The sequence below is a fragment of the Humulus lupulus genome, chromosome 5 (genome assembly GCF_963169125.1).
Source record: "Humulus lupulus chromosome 5, drHumLupu1.1, whole genome shotgun sequence".
Lineage (NCBI taxonomy): Eukaryota > Viridiplantae > Streptophyta > Magnoliopsida > Rosales > Cannabaceae > Humulus > Humulus lupulus.
This window is the reverse complement of record NC_084797.1, coordinates 12,936,586-12,950,843: the sequence shown is the minus strand read 5'-3', so window position 1 is coordinate 12,950,843 and position 14,258 is coordinate 12,936,586. Positions and strand designations below refer to the sequence as shown.

At 35.1% G+C, this 14,258-nt stretch overlaps 1 protein-coding gene across 1 annotated transcript; it reads left to right on the top strand.

The window, feature by feature from the left end:
• The first annotated feature begins 212 nt into the window (after positions 1 to 212).
• Positions 213 to 2,032, top strand: LOC133778857 (uncharacterized). Its single transcript, XM_062218877.1, has 7 exons — positions 213 to 248; positions 485 to 655; positions 734 to 897; positions 985 to 1,065; positions 1,194 to 1,256; positions 1,374 to 1,521; positions 2,003 to 2,032. The coding sequence occupies exons 1-7, from the start codon at positions 213 to 215 to the stop codon at positions 2,030 to 2,032; spliced, it is 693 nt and encodes a 230-aa protein (XP_062074861.1).
• The last annotated feature ends 12,226 nt before the right edge of the window (positions 2,033 to 14,258 follow it).

Here is a 14,258-nt window from a genome sequence, read left to right as displayed (position 1 = left end):
TAATTAAATAAGAAAATTTTAATTAAAAAAAACAGACCTAAAAATCAGATTGGGGCTTTAGGGATTAGGGTTCATTTGTTTCTCATTCTTCCTCTCAGCCGCACCTCTCAATCTCCCTCAAATCTAACATCTCAGCTCCTTCTCTCTCCCTCTCTCTGTCTCACTCTTTTCTCTTGCATGTGGCTGGCGCGGGAGGCTCGATGGAGATTGCGATGGGGCTCTACGCGAACCAGACTCCAAAACTTCGGGTGACATTGTCGAGTGCTTAGATTATTTATTTCCTTCTTCTTCTTCTACTGCTCCTCCGACTTCCACCGTCACCGTCACCACTTACGGAGATGATCACGACTCCATAACCTCCGATGAAAGAATCATCGTCCAAGAACAGGTTATCATTTTTCACCAACCATATTTATTTATTTATTATACGTATATTTTTTTGAAATGATCATGATCAAGAGACTCTCTGTGTAATAACGTGCAGAACTCCATCGACGAAGATCTGAACTTGTTGACAACGACCAGTTCCAGTCCCAGTCCCACTCAACCCAACGACGCCGTTTCAACACAAGTACATGGCGATCTGCCCTTTATTTCTACGACGTCGTCTTCTCCTGATTTTCCGACTGATTCCAATGTTCGATCAGAGTTTCAGGTATCATTTTTCATTTATATATGTTTATGCATTGTATCTTTTCGGAATAAACATTTATATATTTATATATATATGCAGTGTAAAAAAAGTGTGATGAGACCAGTTTTTGAACAACCTATTCGTGTAACAAGTTTCAAGGATCTCATTTCACCAAAATTTCTTACGACAAAGAGAGCTTTCCCATTATCTGAATTAGAAGATGATCATAACTCTACACTGCAAATCAATACTAATCTCATCAGGTAATATTACATTACAGTATTAAATAAATAAATACTCATTTTATTTTATATAAATTTTTATTGACTTTTAAATATTAATAATTTTAGTTCTCAAGGGAACAATGGAACACCAGCTAGTGGTAGTACTACCACTGACAATAATGAGCTTGTTCTCGTTGAAGTTAAAAGGTGCTATATATAACTACTATAAGACAATAATTTTTTTTCCAATATATATATATTATATGTATATGATGATACTTGTTAATAATTTTATTATTATGTTTGAAATTAATTAATTAATGTATATTATTCAGATTCAAACCTAAAAGTATTCAAGAAATATGTTGCACTTGTAGAGCCTCTAAATGCTTGAAACTGTAAGTGTGATCACAACTCAACCCTATTGTTTTGTACTCTTCTGAATTTATAATATTTTCTCAATTGATTGACTTTTTTGAAATGGGAAAATTGATATGTATATATATATTGTGTAGTTATTGTTCTTGCTTCAAAGCTGGAAAGTATTGCACGAAGAACAACTGTGGATGTAGAAACTGTAAGAATACCGCAGATTACAAAAATGATGTGGACATGGCACGTTCACTTCATCGAAACCATACCTTTCAACCAAAGACCTTTTCGGTATGTAATTTTTTTTAGTGTTGTTATTCGGCACTTTAAGTTGTCCAACAACACATGAGGTTGCATCTCATCATTAGTTAGCGACCTCCCTCCGATGAGTACTCTTAGCTACTGCCACCGCTTCCAAATCTGAATATTTGCCTCCATTGTCAAGTTGTCTTAGCCCCTATTGACACCTCCATCTTTGAATCGCTGACTCCCTTCTCTGAATTTTCGAATCTCCGTCTCAGCCCCTGAAACGACTTCCTGGTTTCGATTTTTTCTATGGGTATGGTTTTGCTTAAATTGTGTTTAATTAATGGTTGTTATCCTTTGTTTTGTTTTATCCTTGTTGTGATTATTATTCGGTTTGACAGGGGCGCCATATATTGAGATTGTTGTTCGGTTTTGACAGGGGCGCCATATAGAGATTGTTATCGGTTTGCTTGCTTGGGTGGTATGAAATTTTTGATACACTTGGCTATGTCTTTGTGCGTTTCAGATTGTTGGCTCAGTGGTTTGGTGGCTTTGAGTTTCATATTTTCGGTTGGTTGCCTTTTAGGTATATTGTTATGATTCATTTTGATTAAATCCCCAATGTTCTGAAGGATTAATGATGGTGCATTGTTCTGAGGCCCTTTGATTGTTATTTGCAATGAGTATTAGTATATGGCTTAGATTTAATATGGTTTATGTGTTTAGTATTTGCAATGTGTGTTTAGTCTTTAAGTGTGTTAAGAATTTTGTGTATTTTTCTCTGTTTGCTTGTATGGTCTAGTTTGGTTTACAACTTGCTTTTCAGCTTACTATTTATTTGTATGGTTTGTTCTATGTGCATTCAAGCATGATCTGTTCATTCAGACTTTGCCTTTGTGTTTAGTTCTTTAGTGTTTCATATCACCATATTTTTGTATTCTGATTTATTTTTAGGCAATCTATTGTGGTAGGTGTCATTGTTACTTTGAATTATTTTGGCCTATGATGTTCAAGAATAAATATACTTATTTTATGTTGGTGATTATGACACTTGATGTGCTCATATTTTATTTTTATTTTTAATATATGTTGGTATCTCAAGTGTCGTAAATGCCCATAAAAATAAGTCATATATTTTCTGAAATCCTTATGATGATTAAATTGATGATATTTATTTTGCTGAAATTAATTATAAAGTCCTTCTCACTGGCGCCAATTCGAACCCCACCTCCGGCCATTGTCGGTGTCCACCTCCCAAAGTCATCATCGACATTCACAATAAGTTCAGTCAGAGAAAAGGAGGCTCTCATACAATGATCCCAAAGTGAAGAATAGGAAGAATGTCAAGAAAAATGACATTATTGAGTTTTCAATGACCTAAAAATAATGTATAGATATTTTTTTTTTTTGAAATGTGCTTCTTAATAAGCAATGAATATTGTATGATATATGTTTGCTTATTTTTTATTAAAGTTAAATAATTTATTTGATTAATAATGTTAAATATTTTTCAAATTAATTACTTTCATTTATTATTTATATTAAATAAAATTTATATATATAATTAAAATTACCTACATAGAAATATTATATTTACTCACAAATAAATAAGTGTAGGTAAAAATAAGTATACTACAACATATCACGTGGACCAATCATTTAGTGCTACATAACCGATAAAAAGGGGATAAATAACACAATCATTCAAATTTCTTGTAGCACGTGGACAAATTATTGTCTGACACGTGGAGCAACCACAAGATGCCAAGTGGCGGTTTTGATGTATGCCACGTAGGATGCCATGTCATCAGATACATAAACTATGGAAACCATGTTAGTAGACATGTAGGATGCCACATCATCAAACACGTCATCTGCTGACTTATCAATTGATTTATAACTTAGTGGGGTCCACTGATTCTTTTACCTACCAGTATTAATAAGTGTAGGTAAAGACTCTTTCCCCACTAACCTTTACCTACCAATCTCTACCAATTCAATATTGGTAGGTAAACCATATTACTCGCCATTAGACTAGTTTTACCTACACTTACAATTGGTAGTTAAAGACCCCATTTTCTTGTAGTGAAAGAGAACGGATAAACAATGGAGGCAATAACTCGAGTTATGTAGAATACCCGCAATGCTCTAAGTGCCAAAAGAAAGATCTTGGGGAATGTCATGCAAACATCAAGGGATGCTTCAACTGTGGTCAGAAAGGTCACCGAAGGAGGCAATGTCCCTAACTCAAGCAAGAGGAGAAAATGGACAATACAATGATTCCTGCCAGGGTATTTGCTTTAACCCAAGGAGAAGCTGATGCTAGCAATAAATTGGTTACAGGTTAGATTTATATCCTCAATAATGTATGTTCTGTATTATTTGATTCGGGAGCAATGTACTCGTATATTCGCGTTAGGAATGATAGAGAAATAAGACAAACCTTGTAGAACTAGGTTTGTGACATAGTTGCCTTTGGGTAAAATAGTCCTATCATTACGGATAGTACGAGGCGTACCAATCAAAATCGAGGACGTAGAACTAGAAGGAGACCTGATAGAGCTGGAAATCAAAGACTTCGGCATGATATTAGGCATGAACAAGCTAGCAAGGCATAGCGTAACCATCGATAGCAGACATAAGCAAGTGATGTTCGAGACTCCTGACGGTCAGAAACGATGCTATATGGGAAAAGCTTTAAGACTACATACGCCACTTATTTCATCTCTCAAAGCTCAGAGGATAATAGAAAAAGGATATCACGCATTCTTAGCCAACGTTACGGATGTGGTAAAGGAAACACCACTAAAAGTTGGAGATTTCCACATTGTAAAGGAATTCCCAGAGGTATTTACTGGCAACTAGCAGGATTGCCGTCGACTCGGGAGATAGACTTCATAATCGAACTAGTACCAGGCACCGAGCCAGTCGCTATAGGGAGCACCGGTTCTATTTGTGAAGAAGAAGGATGGAAGTATGCATATGTGTACAGATTATCACGAGCTGAATAAGGTGGAAATTAACAATAAGTACCCACTACCCCGACATGACGACTTGTTTGATCAACTCCGAGGGGCAACTGTGTTTTCAAATATTGATCTACGAACCAGGTATCACAGCTCAAAGTACGGGAAGAGGATAATCCTAAGATGGCTTTTAGAACTCATTATGGACATTACGAGTTTCTAGTTATGTCTTTTGGTCTTACCAACGCTCCAGCCGCGTTTATGGATTTAATGAATATGGTCTTTATGGATTATTTGGACAAATTCGTCGTAGTGTTCATCGACGATATCTTGGTGTACTCAAAGGACAAAGTCAAACATGAGAAACATTTAAGGTTGATCTTGTTACGACTAAAGGAGCATCAACTTTACGCCGAGTTCAAAAAGTGCAAAATTTAGCTTTCGCAAGTAACATTCCTCGGGCACATAGTATCCAAGGAATGAGTTGCAGTAGACCCATCTAAGGTAAAGGCTGTAAAGATTGGCCAAGACCAAAGAACGCATCTAAGGTAAGAAGTTTTCTGGGACTAGCAGGTTATTATTGGAGGTTTGTAGAAGGCTTTACTAAGATAGCCACTCCGTTTACCAACCTAACCCGAAAACAGTAAAGGTTCAACTGGACTGATAAGTGTGAAGAGAGTTTCCAGTTGCTTAAGGATATGCTCAACACCAGTACTTTATGTACCGAAACTCAATGATAAGTTTGTAGTCTATTGTGATGCGTCGAAGCAAGGATTGGGTTATGTGCTGATGCAGAATGATAAGGTGATAGCCTACACCTCAAGGCAAACGTAGTTGCTGATGCGCTAAGTAGGAAGAATTACGGAAGTCTAGCATCATTAGCTGGAATAGAAAAGCCACTACAGCAGAAGCTGACCAATGCTGGAATAGAAGTAGTCATTGGTAACCTGACTAACTTGTCCATCCAGTCAAGCCTGTTAGAAGATATACAGATTGGGCAAGGACATGATGACACATTAGTAGCACATATGGATGCAGTTAGAGAAAGGAAGGCCACAGATTTCCCAATATCTAGTTAGGGGTTATTAAGATACAAGGATCAGGTATGCGTGCCAAATGATCAAGGGATTAAGATGAAAACTTTAGAAGAAGCGCACAATACCTCATACTTAGTTCACCCAAGGTCGACCAAGATGACTCACGACCTTAAAGTGTTATATTGGTGGCTAGGAATGAAGAAAGATATAGCGGAGTATGTGCCTAAATGCTTGGTATGCCAGCAAGTGAAAGCAAAACATCAGCGCCCTGCAGGCTTATTGCAACCACTTAGCGTTCCAAAATGGAAATGGGATGATATAGCCATAGATTTCGTGACGGGTTTGCCACGAACAAGTAAGCAGCATGATTCGGCTTGGATAGTAATACATAGATTAATCAAGTCAGTTCATTTCCTGTCTGTTAAGACTTCGTACACAACAGATCAATACACAGACGTTTAAGTCCAAGAAATATTACGACTGCATAGAATCTCTAAGACAATAGTATTCGATAGAGGATCTGTGTTTACATCAAGATCTTGGAGTAAGTATTTGCCGCTGATAGAATTCTCCTACAACAATAGCTACCAGTCAACAATCAGGATGGCCCCCTATAAGCTACTTTATGGAAGAAGGGTCGATCGTCGTTGCATTAGGACGAGGTAGGAGAAAGGCAACTACTTGGACCTGAAGTTGTTAGAGGAGCTCAGGATGTAGTAGTGCTGATTAGAAAGCGTATGCTCGCTACTCAAAGCCATTAGAAAATTTATGCGGATGCCAAGCGGCGTGATGTGGAATTCAAAGTCGGAGATCAAGTCTTCTTAAGGATATCTCCTATGAAAGGTGTGAAGCGGTTTGGGAAGAAAGGCAAGCTTAGTCCCAGGTTTATATGTCCTTTTGAGATATTGGACAAAGTGGGAGCAGTTGCATATAGATTAGCCCTACCGCCAGCTCTAGCAGATAGTCACAATGTGTTCCACATCTCGATGCTGCGTAGATATGTGTCAGACCCATCTCACGTCCTCAAATATGATATGATAGCACTCCAGAAAGACTTGAGTTACGAGGAACAATCGGCTAGCATCCTAGATAGAATGATGAAAGGATTACGGTCTAAGAGTTTTCTGATAGTCAAGGTCCTATGGAGTAATAGTTCTGAATGGGAGGCAACATGGGAGGTTGGAGGAAGACATGTTAACCCAGTATCCGGAATTGTTTGATAAGTAAATTTCAGGGATGAAATTCTTTTTAGTGGGGGAGAATTGTAGAGTCCCAGAATATTTACTTAACTACCTAGATAATAGTAGTAGTAGTTAGTATTAGTTTGTAGTATGTTAGATTTTGTGGATTTTTGTTCAAGCCGGAACTTAGTTGGAAACTCATAGCAATAGTTATGAATTTTATAAGTTTAATCTATAGTTTAAGAATATTAATTATAACATAAGGTTTGATTAATATTGTTGGTCCTAGGTGTATTATTTATTATAATCTAAGGTATAGATAGAGCCAATAAGAATATGACACTTGTCATACGCATGATTATTAGGGAATTAGAGTTTGTTATTTTATGGTTAGTTAAGAAATTTGTGGATTAGGTTGTTATTTAGATAATTAAATAGATTTTCCTGTAACTTTAGGGTACTGTAATTTCTGACCTATTTTTGACCCAGTTATATTATGAATTTAGAAAAATATTAGCTCTAGAAAGTTGTAGATAATTGAATTAGCTTTCTAATGGTATAAAGATGGTCTAAATAGAAGTATACAACTCCAGTTATATTGATTTTACTACAGGTGAGTTTAGAGTTATGAGATTTAGGAAGTTAGAAGTTAGGATTCTATTTTTTTTATTTTTATTTTTAATTTTTAAAACAAGCTTTGCTCCTTAGACCTACCTCTAAATGATTTGACCGAGTCCTAAGCCTTTGACTGACGAATATTCAAATATTTTCAATTAAATTCATTATTTTTATTCAAAGCCAAAAAGAAGATTTTTATTCCTAGAACTCTATAAATAGGACTTAGAACCCAGCCCTTCTCCTCACTCTTCAGCTGTGATCAGACTCCAAGGTGCTAGTACTACCATAGATTGATAAACACTTGGGTTGGGAAAAAGCTTTGCCATTCTTAAGCTTTATAAAATACTTGGGAAGTGAGGTTTAGTGTATTTCAGTATTGGAGTTAGACCAATCCATAAGGTCAACTAAGGTATTCCTATTCTTTAAGTCCAATTCTTTAAAACTCTTTTGTAATGCCTTGGTTACCCCAAGACCGTTACGGTGAACGTTGAACCGTAAATTTAACTCGCTACCCGAGTTCTTTGGTTAAAAACGTGCTTCTAGGTGTTATTAATAGGTTAAGGTGGAAAACCAATCAAAATGGAAATGATATATTTTATTTAAAACATAAAAATATTAATGGGCCCATCAAAACATTTACAAGTTACTTACAACTCAAAATGGTCATTACAGTTTAAATTTACAACCCGCTGACCTAAGCGACAAAAATAGGGTAAACCCTCTAGTCCCTCTGAGAACTCCTTGGCCGTGGTGGTCAAGCGGCCGCATATGTACACAACACCACCTAAACTCTCCACTTAAGGCTGGGTGAGCTTTTCTTTCCCTTTACCTGCACCACATAGCACCCATGAGCCAAAGCCCAGCAAGAAAACACAATAATGCAAGCATATAATATCCAATGATGATGATGATAATCATACAGAGCTTATAGCTCTGAACAGATGAGTGAATATCACTTTGTGGTTACATTAACCATGAAGGAGCTTATAACTCTTAATCAGATGAGTGATTTAACACTTGAGGTTCTGGTAAACCATAATGAGTGATTGACGAGCATGTCACTAGCTTAACCAAATGAGTGACTGATGGGTGAGTCACTAGCTTAAACAGATGAGTGACTGATGGGTAAGTCACTAGCTTTAACAGATGAGTGACTGATGGATAAGTCACTACGGGGCTCGGCACCCACAGCCATGTGACTAAATAGTCACTGTGGCTCTATGTAACTAGCCTTTGGCTAAACAAGCACTTATAGTATTCATCGAACTTGAGGTCGATCCGGCATTAACGCTCTTCTGAGTCATTTAATGTAGATGTCGATTAGATCTAATCTTTGTTGGCTTGCGTTGAACACGCTAAGTCCGTTCTTGACTTATGAGTCAACACTGTGTGACCAGTGCCTAGTACCATTGCCGAACTTGACTAATGAGTCACAACTTCACAATTGATACTGACACCATTGCTAATTTTGACTATTCAGTCAGTGCCATACACAAGTGAGCAAGATTTGCTAAGCATTCAATATTAAATCTGTGTCCACATTTAAACATTCAACATGCCTCATGAATAACCATGCATGTCACATATGGGGTGCAGTTTTCTTACCTCTGATTCGAGCGAGAATTAGTATAAGAACGACCCTTGAAAACGATCAACCTTTAAGTTCCTTAGCGGTCACCTAGTCATAACCAAATATGGGATTCCATCAATAAAATGAATAATAAAGGTTCCCGAACCAAGATCTAGCCTCCGGGACATCGAATCCCACTAATCCGGGTAGTAGAAATGATCCCGAGACCTAAAATTGAGTTCCCTTGATCAAAACACCCATTTGGCCTCAAAAACCATCATGAGTCGCGGACCCAAAACCTTGAGCCGCGGCCCCCAGCCAAACTAGGAGCAAGCACCATGACGCCCATTACCTAGTTCTGCGACCCCCAGCACGCACAAACTTCACCTCCTTCAGCATCGAGCTTGGGTCGTAGCGCCCAAGAATAGGGTCGCGGCCATAACTCCGTTTTTTCACATTCTAAACCTTCCAAAAACATACCTAAACATCTCCAAATCCAAAAATAAAAGTTCCCAAACATCCCAATGATCCAAAATCATCAAATCCTGAGGCTCAAACGAATAAAAAACTCATCAATTCACAAAATCCAATTCAAAGCTTAAAAACTCTAAAACTTAAAACTTATAGCTTAGATTACCTTTGATTGGATTGTTTCTCATTAAATACTTCGGTCAAGAAGCTTCTAATCTTTCCTAGGATCGCTATGCCTCAATCCTCGCTTGATTCCGACTCCTAGAACTCAAGATTTTTTCGAAATTTCCACAAATGGTCACAAATGCTTATAGGAGAGAGAGAAGTGTTTTGAACATACAGTTCTTTCTGATAGACTACTTCAGGCTTAAATAACCTCAAATAAAACCTAATGCTCAGGATCCCAAAAACATCCCCAGGGGAAAAATAGTCAAAACTCCCAGAATTTCCTCCTGATCTCAATAACTCCCAATATATCATCAAATAATCACTCTCATTATCTAATATCCCAATAATTGACCCCGTTATGACAAAACCGCTAATTTACCACATAGGACCGTCTCGTGCTGAATAGCTCGAATATATCTCCATAATAATGGGATCTCATCCATAAATCACAATATGCACCAAAATACACAAATATGCCCTCAACGGGCCAAATTACCAAAATGCCCTAATAATCGAATGTGGACCCACATGCATGCATTTAACATCATATTATAACATAATTCACATAAAAATGCATATAATCTTAATGGCATAATAAAACAATTATGACCCTCCCGGCCTACTAATCCAGCCATTAAATCGCATTAGGGATTTCGAGCATTACATCTTTAGTTTTCTTTAGTCCCTTTTATTCAGATCCTAACTTTCGTTATTGGTTCTTGATTAGGTTCTTGAAACTTAAGTTCTTTCTTGGTAATTTTCTTCTTGATGGTTTAGTTTCCACATTCATTCTTTATTCTTTAGAAATACTCACCATTTGTATTGTTGGTTTTAGGAGTGTTCCAAATCTCGTCCTTGTTCTCATATCCCGGCGTTGGTAAGGAAAATAGGATAGATTTTATGTGCTTATATGTTATGTTATGTTATGTTATGATATGTTATGTTATATGTTTATGCTGTGATATGTATATGTATGATATGTTTTAGTTCTTGGGTATATGTTTTGTTTAGATAACAAGCATATAATTTGTTTAGATAACAAGTCCCAATAGTATATTCCTTAGGCATATGATTTGTTTAGATAACAAGCCCCATAAATTTATATGACTTGTCTAGATAACTAGCCCTGTAGAATTATGGGCATACGATTGCCTAGCTAGCAAGCCCCAAGATGTATGATGGCCATTGTAATAGATGTTTTTGTAGCCATATGTTTTATACTGTATGCTTATGATATATGTTTTAGATAGTCTTATGTTCTTTTATAGTATTTGATGTAGTCTGGTAACTCTACAAAATAGAGTTATTTTACCACATTTTTATGTGCTAATTGTTGCTTAATTCTTGAGTTTTTAATTAACTTATTAAGTTTTTAAGTAATTTTGAATTTATTAGGTTTATTTTGATTTTATATATTTTTTTTTCGTGTGTTTTTATAGTTATTTTGTTGTAAAATGTTGTAGTTAATTATTTGAATTATTGTTGTTTAATTTGAGGTAAAAATGTGTTGTATTATTGAAATTAAATGTTAAATATAAATTAAGTTATAATTAATATTTTCAAAGAATTAAATTGATTTATTTTATAGTTGAAAATATTTATTATGATTTATTTTGTAGGGAAATTTATGACACTTTTGCTCTTGAAAAGAAAGAAAAATAAAGGAATTGTGGTATTTTTAAGGAAAGAAAAGAAGAAAAGAATGGCATTTTTAAAAAGTCATAAAAGAGCCCAGCACTTGCTCCAGCCGCCTGGCCTCCTGTTCATCAGCACCTGGGCCCGAGCCCAGCCTCCTGCTGCCACCACGGGCCGAACTCCCAGCCAAGCTTCCTCCTGCCACCTCACACCAGGCCCATGCCAAAAACGCCCCAAGCACCCAACGCCCAAAACACCAAGCACTCCATCAACACTTCAACATCGCAGCCTTCCCCCAACCGCCTGTCTCTAGCCAACCGCCAGCTGTCCACTTGCCAACCAAAGCATCTTCGACCCAACCAGGCCGAATGCCAGAAGCCTTCTTCTCCCATCAGCTTCAATAGCCCAAACGGCCCAAGTCAACCAAGCTGCCAACACATCCACCAAAAGACCAAAAGATCATATTTTTCTTCCCAATGTTTTTTTCTTTTCACTCAAATATTAATTCACTCTTCCCTATTTTTTCTTACCTAAATAAACATTCCTAATTCATTTTTTTTACCCTAGTTTTTCACTAATTTTCCATCCAACCAAACATTTCATATTTCCAATACCCTTACACTTACTCTTTTTATCCTACCACTTCCCAACACAATTAAATTAATCAATTTATTTATTTTAATTTGATTAATTTAATCTCCATATTTTGCCTATAAATAGAGTCTTGTAAGACCATTTGGGGAGCTCTTCTTCATCTTTTCAACCTCTTCTACACTTCATATTTTTTTATCTTCTTTTCACTATTCTCTCTCTACCATTTTCATCTTTTGAAGAGCATGTCAAGTATGTTATTTTGTAATTTTTATTTCAATCTAGTTATGAGCTTCTAATCTTTTTCAAGATTATTAAGATGATAATGAAGCAAAATGTAACTAGATAGTATTTTTTTTTTGTATGTTGATTTCCCATTTGTGCAACATTGTTTATGGATTTTTCTATCAAAGATATGCATTTTTCATCTATTATTGATTGTTAAAGCATATTACACTTAGTTCTTCATTATGCAAAAATATGATATTCTTTGATTAAATGTTTTTCATTAAATTGTTCACATCTAATTCTTAGAGCATAAGTATCATATTTTGTCTAAACATAATCTCTTTGATTTTTTGTAGTTTCATTAGGTTGTAACACAACTAATGCTTAGAAATTATATCTTATATAAGTGAAGAAAAATCTTACCTTTTTTAAAGTAACTTGTGCTTGAATAGAAAATGTATTTTGAAAAAAATATAGTGTGATTTATTTCAACTATATCCAAACTTGGGAATCAATATACTTATAAATACTATTGAACTTGCATTTTGTGGATTCAAATATCTTAATAATCTTATTTTACATATCTCATTTGAAAACCATTTTTCTATTTAATCTTAAATCTTTTTATTACTTGTCTTTTATTTTTCTAAAACAAAATCTCATCAAATATTTGGAACTAGGTTAGAACCTTCTTGCTTTGTTTGAAATAGTTTCTTTTGATGTTAGTCAACTCCCATGGGTTCGACCTCGTACTTACATGAACATTATATTCTGAAACGATTCGTGCACTTACGAGTATAAATATTAAAACATCATCTTTTGGGTTCAACAAGTTTTTGGCGCCGTTGCCGGGGAGTTGCAAGAAAGAAACAATCTTTCTACAAGGTAAGTAACATTCTTCTACTAGTTATTTTATTTTTATTTACACTATCATCTTAAAAAAAAAAGGTAAAGTAAAAAATATATACATATATCTATAAAAAAAAGAGTAAAAATCGAAAAAGAAAAAAGAAAGTTATACATATATTTATTTATATTGTTATATATTATATTATATATATTTCTTGGTAGTTGATGGCATTTAGTGCCTCCTACATACTTATTAGTTGAGTGCATTTGTGCCTCCTAACCCTTTTTCTTTTTTCTTTTACTTTTTATGTTTTTTTTAGTTGAGTGCATTTGTGCCTCCTACATACTTGATAGTTGAGTGCATTTTTTGCCTCTTACATACTTGAACAATCTATCTCCTCTAGTGATGGCATTAGTGCCTCCTAACTTTTATTTTTGTTTATTATCTTAGTTGATGGCATTAGTGCCTCCTAAGTTTATTATTATTATCATTATTAGTGTTGGTTGATGGCATTAGTGCCTCCTAATTTTTATTTTTTGTTGATCATTTAGTTGATGGCATTAATGCCTCCTAATTTTTATATAACTATTTACTATTGCTATTGTCTTTTTTTTTTCTTAATTATCGCATTTAGTTAGTTGTAATTTTATTGTTTAAGACAATACTTGAAAAAAAAAACTAAAAAACAAAGCTTGTTCTTTCAACATAAGCAATTTTTGCTTAAAGGAAATTTGGCAAAGTTCCCATCCACGCTTATTAATTAACCTCGGGGAGTTATTATTAAGTTGTGAGTAAGTGGAATCAAATAGGTCTGGGAACAAGTTAAACCAAAAAAATAAAAAAATCATAACAAAAAAAATATATATAAATATTATAATCTCTTCTTGTTATAAGTATGCTTTGGGTTGCGGTTCTAACTGATCTTCCACATTAGAAATTTATTTTCTTGTGATTGTTTGTGTTACTTGGTGAAATTTGTGACATTGTATGCATCATTGGCATCGTAATTCAAAAAATCGTTTGGTGAAAGAATTAGTGTCTTTACGTGAAATTGAAAGTGTTTTTGAAAGTTTAAGCATAATGGAACAAGAACCTAATGTTGTGCAAGAAAAAACTCTTCTTGAATACTTTTCACCTATTTCATCTAATGCTCCGTCATGCATTGTTTTGCCCACTACTAATGCCATTCATTTTGAACTTAAACCATCAATCATTCAATTGTTACCTTCATTTTATGGTTTAGAAAGAGAGGATTCATACATGCATGTAAAAGACTTTTTGGAAATTTGCTCAACCTTTCGTTTTAAAAATTTTTCAGATGAGTCGGTTAAACTTAGGTTGTTTCCTTTTTCTTTAAAAGATAGAGCCAAAGCTTGGTTAAACTCACTTCCAACTGGAACCATAACTACTTGGGATCAACTTTTTAATAAATTCCTTGCTAAATTTTTCCCCATGTCCAAAACTGAT